Here is a 13,106-nt window from a genome sequence, read left to right as displayed (position 1 = left end):
TAAGTGACTGGGCAGTATATGACTTCTTGGGAATGTAATTTGGCAATATGCATTAAGATGTGCATGAAATATATGCATATTTTTTAGACCCACAAATTCTATTTTATCAAATAGAATAATTAGAGAAGATACGACGTGCATAGGATTTTTAAAAATAATTAAAATTAGAAACAACCAAAACGTTCAAGAGGAAGCTGATTAAATAAATTATGGTATAGCCATATAAACGGGAAATCATGTAGCCATTAAAACTAATGATATAGGCACTAATGATATTTGATTAGAAAACCGGAATTTCACAATGTATTAAGTGAAAAAACTACAGAACAATGTAAATACGTATAGAAAAAAAGTATGGAAGGACAGACACTATGAATTTTAACTCTATCTTTGGGTGTAAGAATCAGATATGATTAAAAAATTTTTTTTCCCCTTAAGATTAATATGTAATCCTTGTATAACAAAAATAAAGACTGAATACTGCAAATAGCATGGTCCATGAAAGCAAGACTTGCCACTGAGAGAACAGTAGACAGTTCTCTCCCTATTCTAAGAATGCCAAACCAACCAACATCTAACCCAGAAAAGGAGCCACACAGGTTGCTGGGCCAGAGGCAAAAGGTGTTCAGGCTTCTCAAACTTAGCAACTAAACAGATTCTTCTTGTTTGGGACATCTGCTTTTCTTCTCAATTGTATTTATTCATTTAAAGTATTATCTGCTCAACTGTGGAGCCTCTAATATATTTTAAGCTCCCTATTTTTGTATGGAAAGTTAGCGTGTGAGTCCCTGACTGACTCTAGCTGAACACTTGGTGTAAGAATCGGGCGCCAAGGCAACAAAGAGGAAATGGAGCAGAAGGTCCTCGGTGTTTCTGCTCTTCCCTTGCCATCCTAATGCCCGCAGGTAAAGTAGCTCAGCTGCCTTTCCTATCTGCATATAAATGCATGGACCTGAAGTATAAATTATATCCTTACATGCTTGTCTAATAAAAAAAAATTGGGAAAATAGGATAATGTGCAGAAACGAGTGGGAAAAAAAAAGAGCGTTATTTCTTCCATTCTCCGAACAATCTGCTATGTATGAAAGACCCTGAAGAACGGCAATCCCCTCTCTGCCTGGAAGAGGCCCTTGCGTCCGAAGGAATGCTAGCCACACCACACCAATAATAAGCCAGGCTTGTCCTAGGTCTTAATGAGGAATAACACCAATTATTTCAAGACTTACCACTCTATGAAGCCATTTTTCACGGCTGTCACTTTTAGCAGGGTGTTAAAAGACTCTGGCCACTTACCTGGGAGTCAAAACAATCCCAGCTGATGTTAGGAAGCCACGAACCAACACACAAAGAACGCTTACACTTCGCCGTGAGCAGGGCGACCACAGGGAAGGCGGGGGACTAAAGACTGTGCAGCCACAATTTACGCTGAAGCTGTTTCAGTGCGAGGAGACTCTCCCCTCCCCGCCGGAAGGTGAAGGGAGCTGATCCTACCACATACACAGCAGTTCGTGTACTTCACAAAGAGTAAAACACAAACTTAAGAATCTAACATAAACTGGCCCGAGTTAACTGACTCCATCTCATTTTATTCCGGCATAGAGCTAGTGCTTGGGCAACAAGGGCATTTTGAACCCAGTTTATGGAGATTTTAAACTCTAGTGACTTGTCTAACCCAAGTACGCCCTTTGTCACCCCAAATCCTTGCCTTTTTACATAAATGACAAACTTATTTACTCTATTTCAGACATTTTATTTTTCTTATTCTAACATTAGGCTTTGATAAGTACAAAAATTCACAGGTACAAAAATTTCTGTATAGTCTTGTGGTAGTTAAAAAACCCGTGAAAACAGAATAATTTTTTAATTGGGCAGTATCTGTCTCTATACATCCAAGTTGACAGCCTTCTTGAAGTGTGGCTGTAAAAATGGTGAGAACTATTGCACTGTGATTACGTTAAACCTTTTAATGATTCTTTTTCACTTGTTTCAGGAAATCTATCTTATGACATTTACTGGATGGGTTCCTTACTTGTATTTTGCTATAGGCCAGTGTCTCTGCCTCTTCAGGGCTTCAGTGATGGCACCGTCATCTTTCCGCCTCTGATGCTCTGACCATCAGAAGATTATGCCACCAGCTTCAAGAGCAAGGACAGCTGGATTTAGATTTATAGCTATTACCCCTTTCCAATGTTAAAAAAAAGTAATGCTGAAAAATATGAATTTTTCATATTAGCATTGGTTTCTCTTCCTGCAAGGATTTAATTTTCATACTCCCACAGCATACGAATTATATTTGATGAGCTTTTACTTTTTCAAAAAAAGTATTTTTAAAAATTTTTCTTGAAAAGATTACTTCTTATCCCTAGGATTCTGAGTAAAAATGACGTACGGGAACGGGGGAAATCCGAGTACATGTCCTTTTTTTTTTTTTTTCCCTTCTATACCTAATAACCTGTTGGACACAGAGAATGGAGGTCTCCATGGTCATTGTGCATCGGTTTCAGGTACGGCCGAGATTACAAAAAGAACAAAACAAAATTCATTTGATTTAATCATAGATCATAAACAGATTGCCATGATGTCACAGGCACGAAGACCAGACAAACAGTGGAAAGCCAAATCAGAAGCTGCCTCACAGCTTGGACTTTTTTTTCCTCTGCTTAATGAGAAATAAATTATCACTGCCATCGCCCTCCAAATAGCTCTCCTTTTTCTTCTGTTTGCCCCGCTTGCTGTCTCTGGGCAGCTTGTCTTCTCTTGGCTTGTGGTAATGTGATGAGTGGTGGAAGGACTTGGGGCCCTTCTGGGTCTTGAAGGTGCCAGGAGAATGGAGTTTTGGGCCCCTGGGGAAGTCCTCCTCCACTTCGTGAGCCCTGTCAGCCTTCCTGTGTTTCTCACGCTCTTTGCGGCTCCTGCTCGCTTCTTTTTGGGTTTCTTTCTTTTCTTGAGGCCACCTGCTGTTTCTCCACGAGGCATGGCTCTTCCTCCTGCCATGGGGGGGCCTCTTCTCTGCTGCTTCCATGTGAGGTCTCTTGAACTGCCTTGGAAAATCCCCATTTTTCTGGAGTTCTGGAAAATATAAAAGTATTTCTGCATATTCAGCAGCCAGACAGTCCACACACGGCTTACACTGGTCTGTAAATAACTCAGCAGACAGGGAAACTATAGACAATGAAATGTGTTAATGATACAACATTCGAAAGAGCCCTTACTAAGGTAAAACTCACCTGCTAAAAATTGTATGGTTATAGTTCTGTATTTCTGATTGCTAAAAATGGAAAATATCCAGAAATCCAAAGATATTTATTCTATTCAGTACAGTTGTACTAGGTTGAATGATACAGACGAAGACTAGTGAAAGCCATCATCTCAGCTTTGTGAAGAAAAGTCACATCTGACCAATTCAAGTCATGGCGGGGATAAAGAAACAGCCTTTGACGATGAAGTGAAACAAGATATATCAAATGTCTCATGACATTTCAGTCACCCTCTGAAGATAAAGTCTGGTCACAGTACTTATAGGTGGATGCCAAACTGGACAGGAGATTATTCCTCCAGAGCAGACATCACTGGCTTGGAGAACACACACATGTGTGTATCTCAGACATTTTGGTCCCAGATCTGGTGTTACACTTTACCAGGACTTGGCACCCTTTTACTACAAGTGTCTGACAGGCATGATTCTGATGGGGTAAGTGAGAGATGAGGTTTGAGGGATAAAAACTAACATGTCAACAAAACCTTGACAGATTAAAGAAGTGGCCAATAAAAGAATAGGGATGGGGGTGCCTGGGTGGCTCAGTTGGCTGAGCGACTGACTTTGACTCAGGTCATGATCTCACAGTTCGTGAGTTCCAGCCCCGTGTTGGGCACAGCCCGCTTCAGATCCTCTGTCCCCCTTCCTGCACCTCACCTCCCCCCTCTCAAAAATAAATAAACATTGAAAAAAAAAGGATGAAATGCAAAGTAATATAAAGTTCACAAAAAGTGAACTCTAGGATACAGAGCAAAGGTAATTCCTTATAGACTTTAGCATGAAATAAAATTTTTTTTTCTAAAAAAAATGTTTATTTTTGAGAGAGAGAGAGGGAGAGAGAGGGCAAGCAGGGGAGGGGCAGAAAGAGGAGGACAGGATCCAAAGTGGGTTCCACTGATGTGGGGCTCAAACTCATGAACTGTGAGATCATGATTCGTGCTGAAGTCAGATGCTCAACCGACTGAGCCACCCAGGTGCCTGAAAATTCTAATGGATCACAGAGAACCTCAAAGTAGCCACAGAGTTCCCAATATTACTACTAGTTAAAAGTGAAAACAAATGGTTTTCCTAGAATTATAAAAGTTATAACCACTCATTACAGAAAACCCGTGAAATACAAAAAGTATAAAAATAAAATAGGAGCCATAATCTTTTAATTCAGAGGGGACACTTTGGTGCATTTCTTTTCTTTTTTAATTTAATTGCCTAATAAATATCTTTATGTACTGTAATCTCTCTCTATATATAGTTGAGATAGAGTTTATATGAAATGTAATATGGAAAATATGCAGGAGTTGAAAATAATTCCTTTTGAAAAAGACCTTAAGTCAGAGAGAGTTGGGGGTGGGATGGAGAAAGAATACCAAAAAGGCTCTAAGAGTTATAATGTATAGGTCAACTTGAGAAGTATAGAACTATTTCATCCTGAAAGCAAGAAAAGTAACTGAGTAAACCACTGTTAAACTTAGTAAACTACAGCGCAAAAGAAATAGAAAAAAGTAGGCCTAAATTATAAACTAAAAGAACTTCATGTTATCAACAGTTAAGTAAAGGAATCACAGAAGGTGGCTGTGGACCCTGGAGCTCTGCGGTAATCATGGCTGGTAAGAACAGACTTCTCTGGGGAAACTCCAGGAATCACCTAGCAGGGAAGCCTTTCTTTCCATAAAAATACTAGAGACATACAAATGGAAAAAATAATTACTTGCCAAACAGAAAACTTTCAAAAAAAAGAGCCTTTAAAACCCTGCTTCCCTGTATGGATAGAAGTATTTTCAGGACATTTTCTAAAATGGTCATGATGTGAAAAAAATGTTTAGTGTGAACAGATCATAATGCAGGGTGTTTCTGAAGTGGGTGCCTGATTACTGGAGATCAAGAAAGTTCTGGTTTCTATGGTAATTATTTAAAAACATTTTCTGTGCTAACCAATGACACCCAAAGCAGGCAAAGACTGTGTAAAGGAAGACATTTAGGAACTACTGCAAAGGTAATCTCACAAGAATTCAACAACATACCTTTCACCTTTCGTTTTATTCTCTGTTCTCTCTCCCGAATTTCATATTTGTCATCATAGTAGTAGATGAATGGAGATGTTGGAAAGGTCTGGTTAAACATTCGTCTTTCTGTACATTCCTGCAAGTTGTTTGAAATTGTTTCAAATTATCAAAGTTGAAATTAGGATGTCACAAGGGCACTGCTCAGGCAACCTTAACTGCAAGATCACAGACCACTGAGGTTAGAGACAGTCCCACATCACGGATACCCCACGCTGAGGCTCAGGATGTGGTCCTGCTGGGAGGCTCGGCCAAACCAACATCCAATCACACCCAACTGTGCTTACAGGCTTCTTTCAGGCTTGGATTTTCTTTCCTTACTTCTTTACCCATGAAACCTTTCTTGTCTTTTTTCAGTCTTCCCTGCCAAACCCCTTCCCCAGTCTGAGCTAACAGCAATGGGGGGCTGGGTCTCTACTGAACTTGCTCTGTTCCTCTTTTAAAGACTTTATTTGCCCTTATGTTGTCTTAGACCTTTGCTTATCTGTCTCTTCCAACAGCCTTCCATCAAGTGCTTCTCCTTTCACATTTACACCCTAAATGCGAGTGTAAATTCTTAGCTCTTTGCTCTTTTCCCTTCACCCAAATGGTTTGCAAGCTTATTTTAACCCAATACTGCTAACAAGGGCAGTGATCCTTATGGTGGGGAGGAGGATGGTGGTGGTGGGTTAGGTCTGGTTTGAAAATGCTCCTAGGTAATTCCAAAATACCCCAAAAGAATCCTCTCTTCTCTTTCCTTGCCCCGCTCAAGAGATCACTCCTCTCACTCATTTCTCTAGGTCGGCTCCCCACCTGCATGACTCTGGCTTTTGTACCTCTGCTAGTTTCCAAATCCACATTGTTGGCCTGAGCCACATCCAATAGAATAGGCTTTATTTATCATGATCTGTTGACATATATCCATTCAGCATGTCTGAGACCAACTTTTCTTTTCTTTGAAAGAGGTTTCCCTTTGGAACTTCCCCATTTCCGTCCTCTGCCATCTTGCCTAAAATGTATTTTATAAATGTCCAATTCTTCTTAGCTAGGTATTGAAGAAAATTAGAACACCTCTTAGGAAGAAAGTATGTGAAATAGCCACATAAAATTTAGCTGACTTATCCTAACATTGGCAAATATACTTGACTTGTAATTCTAAGAAACCTGACTGAGCTGGCAGCCACACACTTAGTAAGAGCCTGATTTGCAGATTATGAATCATTCTAAGTATACATTTAAGTATTGGAAAAAAAGTAATGTCAATCTGTACCTACTATTGGACTTTATCAAATCACATTTTACCTTAATTTATTTGTTTTTGCTCCAAGAACTGAAACATTAATAATACAATTGAAATCCTCCGTGTAATCCTCTTTCCCATTCCTCATTTGTCTCCTTCCCTTTCCAGAAGTTGCCACTGTCTTAAAGTTGGTTCCTGCCATCCTCATACATTTTATACTCTTACTACTATTAATGACTATTCTAATAAACAACAGTGTTAAATTTGAAGCATTCAGACTTCATAAAAATGGTATCATTCTATAAATATTTTGAAGTGGCTTTAGGTTATAATAGCTTCACAGAATAAATTGGGTAGTGTTCTCTTGGATGATCTGTTTCTGAATTAAGGTTTGGTAAAACCTGACAATAAAACTATCTGGATCTGATATATTTCAGGGGAGAATTCTGATTACTAACTTAATTTTTTGAGTGGTATTGGTTCATGTAGGCTTGTTCTTCATTTTGGTTAATATTTTTTTTCTAGAGAATTATTTATCTGTATTTTCAGACTTAATTTTGAACTTTATTAAATGCAAAGATTATTTAAAATTTGTATTCTCCTATAATTAAAACTTACTGTATTTTAAGTTATTTACACTTTTTATTCACTATTTGTACCTTTTTTTTTTCTTTGAGTAGTTTTCCCGAAGTCTTTTCTTTTGGAAAAAAATATGTTTTTAATTTTTTAAAAATGTTTTTATTTATTTTTGAGACAGAGATAGAGCATGATCAGGGGAGGGGCAGAGAGAGAGGGAGACACAGAATCCGAAGCAGGCTCCAGGCTCTGAGCTGTCAGCACAGAGCCTGATGCAGGGCTCGAACTCATGGACTGTGAGATCATGACCTGAGCTGAAGTTGGATGTTTAACAAACTGAGCTACTCAGGCACCCCTAAAAATGAAAATGTTTTTAAAGAACTAGCTTTTGGTTTTGTTGATGCTATTAATTTTGTTTTCTATTTCAATAATTTTGGTTCTTATCTTTATTATTTCCTTCTTCCAACTATCTTTAGATGTACTGTGTTGTTGACTTTCAGGATCTTTTTGGAATTTTTTGGATCCTGAAGTTATAAGGCAAACCTATATGGTAGCCTAGAGAATTACATACATACATACATACGTACATATGTATTTCTTTATTTAGGCTTCATGCCAAGCATGGAGCCCAACGTGGGCCTTGAAAGCATGATCCTGGGATCAAGACCTGAGCTGGGATCAAGAGTTGGACATTTAGCTGACTGAACCATTCAGGTGCCCAAGAATTACTTTTAGAAATCACTATCCATGGTGGCTCTAAGTTTCCAGAAGAAAGGGCACCCATAAAAGATTTGGGTCTAAGATTCTGCTATAGTTTGAATGTTTGTGCCCATCCCTCCCAACCCCCAACCAGAATTCATCCCCAAGATGATGGTAGTAGGAGGTGGAGTCTTTGGGTAGTGATTTGGCCATAAGAATGGAGCTCTGATGAATGGGATTAATGTTCTTATAAAAGAGACCCTCACAGAGCTCCCTAGCCTCTTCTACCATGTAAGGACATAGCATGAAAGTGCCATCTATTAAAAACAGCCCCTCGGGGTGCCTGGGTGGATCAGTCGGTTGGTTAAGCATCTGGCTTCAGCTCAGGTCATGATCTCATGGTCCATGACTTCGAGCCCTGCATCAGGCTCTGTGCTGACAGCTTGGAGCCTGTTTCAGATTCTGTGTCTCCCTCTCTTTCTTTCTCTGCCCCTCCACTGCTTGCACTCTCTCTCTCAAAAATAAATAAACATTAAAAAAGAAGAAGAAGAAGAAGAAGAAGAAGAAGAAGAAGAAGAAGAAGAAGAAGAGGAGGAGGAGGAAAAAGAAGCAGCAGCGGCCCCTCATCAGACATCAATTCTACTGGCACCATGACTTTGGGCTTCCCAGCCTCTAGAACCTAAGAAATAAATTTCTACTGTTTATAAACCACATAGTCTATGGTAGCTTGTTTACAGCAGCCTAAATGGACTAAGAGAGATTCTAACCATAAAATATTGAGAGCAAATTGCAATTACAAAGAGGTACTAAAGATCTTGATACACTCCCAGCACCCACTCATACTTTCACACGCTCTTGGAGTAGTCTCTCTGTAGAGTGACTACTGTTTTCTATGGTAGTTTGTAGTTTGCCTGATATGAAGTTGCTTAGGACTGTCCCTGCCTCTCCAACTACACGATGAGTGAGGTTAGGGAAGGGCAGTGCCACATTCACCTCAGAATACCTTTTATACGAAGAGGCTGTTCAGTAACATCTATAGAGCTGTATTTCTGCAAATGAAGGGGAGGGGTCCTCAGACATCTTTAATCATCTGCACAGTCTTCTATTTGGATCCTGTACAGTCTAGACTGGCGTGGCTATACAGAGCCATACAATACGATAAATATTTTCCAAAGCTAAATGTAAATTATGTTTTGATTATCCACATCGCTGGTCCCCTCCATTAGCACACACAATTGATAGTTGGCTATATAATTTATCTACTATTCTGGATTAGCCACACCACTGATCTTCTTCATTAGTGTGGATGATCTAGAATTCTTCATCTATGGCAGCGATGAGGCTGCCAAATTTGCTTTATTGTAAATTAAAAACTATCTAAATCTAGATTTCTGGGATAAATTCCAAATGTTTTTAATATATTTCCTATCTACATTAACAGGACTGACTAGTAAGCAATATGTGCCCAACTATAATTGTTTTTCTTTAATTGAACAAACATAAATGGAAAATTACACCCTTTTGCTTTAAAGAGGTCAGCAAGCATAAATTGTACATCTGTGTGATCTGCGTGGCAATGGAATACTCATGGGAATAGGTTTCCTAAACAGTGTTGGCAACATCTGGATTTTGGCAACGAGGTGGAATGCACAAAGCAGGAAAAGATCTAGAGCTGGTAATTTTGTAAGAAAAAGTATTCTTTAACAAAGTTTTTAATGTGCATTCTATGAAAATGGAGTATGGGTCTCTCCATCCATGTCACCATACTATGGATTTGTTCACATTGGAAACAGCATCCAAGTGTCAGTATTGAGAAATCTCCCCGTAAAACGTCTTTGCTTTGGAGATAAAGAAACTGAAGACCGGAGTGCGTTGTTCAAGTCACATGATGAAGTCAGTAGCAGAGCAAAAGCCAGACCTGAGGATCAGAACTTCATCCTAGCTTTCATGTTGTAATCCTTCATTCCATGGTCCTGCTGCCCCAACGTGGAAGAAAAATTTCACCTGTTGGTGAACTGTGTTGTGTCTCTCCCTTTGCTGCAGAGGTCCAGCCCCAAGGTCTGCATGAGGTGCCACGGTCAGAATTCAAGGTGGGACTCCCATGAGTCACAAAGCGCAGCACTACCCCTCCCCTTCCCACTGCTCACAGTTTTGAGGACTCCCATTTTGAGGACTCTCTACCCCCAATGCTTTCTACCTCCTGTCATCAGATCGCATTTGATTTTAGTTTATTTTTGTTTCTAAGCTGTTAGAAGCCTACCAGGAGACTAGGAATGTATTTCTCCATACAGATTTTCTACTTTTTGTGCCACTGCCCTTCTTCCTCTGCCTTAGGATTCCCAGAATGCAGGAGAGCTTGCAGTCTATTCTTATTGCATCCTGTCTCTGGGATGCGCTGCTGCTGTTTCTTACTTAATGAGACAACTGGCTAGGAGACTCCCTCCCATCTCACAGCAACAAATTCCTTCTGCTTTGACACTCTTGCACCTAAAACACACACAGTTTGGCCCTTTTAGCTGGGGCTGGGAATATGCAGCTTGGATAATCTGGACGTCTGTGGGGCAGACAGGCTAGTCAATGATACAGTATCTCTGTCTTTCCACTAGTGTCAGGGTTTATATGTGAGTGATGAAGATTTAAGTGAACACAGTATCAGGGAAAGCTGGAGATACTGGAGAACTACATAGAAAATCTCCAGTCATGATTTTGGCTGTGTCAAAGTAATAGCAAACATAAGAACTCATGAGAAGTGTAACCATTTTGGTGACTACTTTTATTCCTCTGATTGACTGTATGAGGTTTTTGTTTGTTTTAGCCTAACTTGTTCATGTATATTTAAAACAATTAGAAGAATGTGCTCTGACAGATCTCTCTGGCAGGGATGGGAAAAGCAAATCAGTTGAAAATACATTAAGTCTTACTTTAGGATGTTAGTTTATTAAAAAGGTAAGCATTCAGAATTACTTTTTTTTTTTTTTTTTTTTTTTTAGTTCATCTTTCAGCAACCACTCCCAGAACAACAGAATGTGTTATGCCCAAATGCTACTCAAACTTACGTGTCCATAATGGCCTTCTTGCCCACAGTTGTAGCAATAAACTAAGGCCGATTGTCCAGAAGGGGTCTTCGGCTTTTTGGGGGGTCCAGGTTTGGTCTGCAACATGAATATTTGTGAGCGTTTATTAAATGTTAGAAGAAAATTAAAACCTGATTCTTTCCCAAAGAGCTCTTTTTAGGTAAGAGATCCTTTAGAAATACTGCCTCCTAGAGTTTAGGACCTCACATCCAGATGATTCTCTGTGTTAAAGTGCACTACATGACAATTCTTTTCCACTTCATGTCAATATGTGCTTTCCTCTTCTTCGCTCCTCATTCCATTAGGCGTTGTGCCCAGTACTGTGTTAGGTATTAGGTATCTCAGAGAGAGAAGCATAACAGGCTAGTAGAACATGAAAGACATCTAAACAGATGATGACAGAATATGTAAGCAAAGTGAGGAACATGTACAAGGTTTTAATGGAGTGGCAAAGGGGACCCATCATTGGGATGGGGTGGAAGGAGTCAGGGAATGCTTACAAAACTTACATTTACTTTTAAAGAATTAGGTGTAAGTCAAATGGAAAATCCTAGGAAGAGGGGCTAGCATGAACAATGCATGAAGCTAAGAAAGCATACATGCTGACAAAGTATAACATGCCTAGCCAGGTAGACTGAAAAATGAGGCTGGAGAAAGCAGGGCAAAAGAAGGGAGGGCCTTAAAGTCATCTTAAAGAACTTGGGGTTTATCTGGGCTTTTCCATTGTAAGTGTTGTTTTAAATATGGGAGCAGAGTAGTTAGAATTTTATTTTGGAAAAACCATTTTGGCTTGTAGTTGTAGAGGGCGTGAATATGAACAGAAGGTTAGATGCAGTGAAAAAGGTGGCTGTTAGGAAATCAATGAGGTGACGAGGGTCTACACTACAAGAGTAACAAGGATAGGAAAAAGGGAATCGATTTGGCCAATACATGAGGGGATAAAACTGGTATCACTGAACATTGAAAAGATATGAGGAATAAAGGAAAGGAGAAATTACGATGCTTTTCAGGTTTCTAAGTTGGGTGCCAACAACTGCTTCAGAAACAGTAGGAAATTAGAGGGAAAGATGATGAAGTCTAACTTGGATGCTGTGTATTTAGGTGATGTCCATTAGGCAGTTGTCTGTGTAAGATTAAAGCTGAGGGAACAAGTGTGAGCTGAAGATTAGCTCTGAATGAAATCTACCGTATAATAGTGGAGGCTAAAATGACCCGAGTGGACAGCATCGCCGTACCCAATATGAACAGTGGTGAGCTCAGGATGGAACCCTGGGCATAACATTTAAGGGGCAGACAGAGGAACCTGGGAAAGGGACAGAGAAGGAAAGGCTGAAGGATGCAGAATCACAGGAGAATATAGTCATAGACCTTAGAGAGTAGTTTCAAGAAGGGTGAACTGATCTGCAATGGAAAATACAGCAGAGGCTTAGTGAGATTAGAACTGAGAAGCATCTGTTAGATTTGGCAATTGTTCATGGATAACCTTAGTATGAGAATTTTGGAATTGGTAGAAAGGTAATAAAGAGCAGAAGGCAACAGGTTGAAGAGTGAAGAGATGAATACAAAGGTGATAAAACCATAAAGAATGAGAAAATGATTCCTCACAGAAGCCAGGATAGTAGTTACTTCCAGTGAGGAGAAAATGCACAGAAGGTTTTGGGGTAGCTGCAATTTTCTATTTCTTGAACACAGTGGTGTTATATAACTTAAGTGTGTGTGATGTAACTATGCATTTTTCAATATGTATGTTACATTGGACAGTAAGGAATATTTAAAAAAATTGAACAGAAGCAGAAAAAAAGGGGATGGCAGGTATGTATTATTTTGAGAAGCATGAATAGCAAGGGGCAGAATAAGGTCAAGCAACATCTAGGAAGGGGATTTGGTAGAGTTTGCTATTAGAATGAGAAAGAGATCTGAACATGTGAGGAAGCTAGTAGAGAGGGAGGTGGTGAAAACAGGAGAGAAGGGAGAAGACAGAGCTAAACCCCTGAGGTGGCAGGGGCTTTAAACAGAGAGAGAAAAACCTAATAGCCCTCCCACTCCTTTTTTTTTTTTTTTTTTTTTTTTTTTTTTTGTAGATTGGAAGAAAGAGGTGAGAATGGGAATGAAATTGGATAAGTTTATTTCTTATTTATTTATTTTTTAAAGTGAGCTCTATGCCCAACGTGGGGCTCGAACTCATGAACCTGAGATCAAGAGCAGCACGCTCCCGCAACTGAGCC

General features: G+C 39.6%; 1 protein-coding gene across 3 annotated transcripts in view; it reads right to left on the bottom strand.

Annotated features, from left to right (window-relative positions):
* Positions 1-2,533: 2,533 nt before the first annotated feature.
* The window catches only part of ZCCHC7 (zinc finger CCHC-type containing 7), a 252,484-nt gene continuing 241,911 nt past the window's right edge, over positions 2,534-13,106 (bottom strand). For all 3 annotated transcript variants that reach the window (XM_025912942.2, XM_086683539.1, XM_086683540.1), the window contains 3 exons: positions 10,864-10,959; positions 5,275-5,392; positions 2,534-3,069 (listed from right to left, as the gene is read on the bottom strand). In XM_025912942.2, coding sequence (XP_025768727.1) covers positions 2,633-3,069; positions 5,275-5,392; positions 10,864-10,959 — 651 coding nt within the window. In that variant the 3' untranslated portion in view covers positions 2,534-2,632. The remainder of the gene's footprint in view (positions 3,070-5,274; positions 5,393-10,863; positions 10,960-13,106) is intronic.

This window comes from Puma concolor, chromosome D4 (genome assembly GCF_028749965.1).
Source record: "Puma concolor isolate L17-30 chromosome D4, mPumCon1.1.hap2, whole genome shotgun sequence".
In the NCBI taxonomy this organism is placed as follows: Eukaryota; Metazoa; Chordata; class Mammalia; order Carnivora; family Felidae; genus Puma; species Puma concolor.
This window is presented reverse-complemented; position numbering and strand designations above follow the sequence as displayed.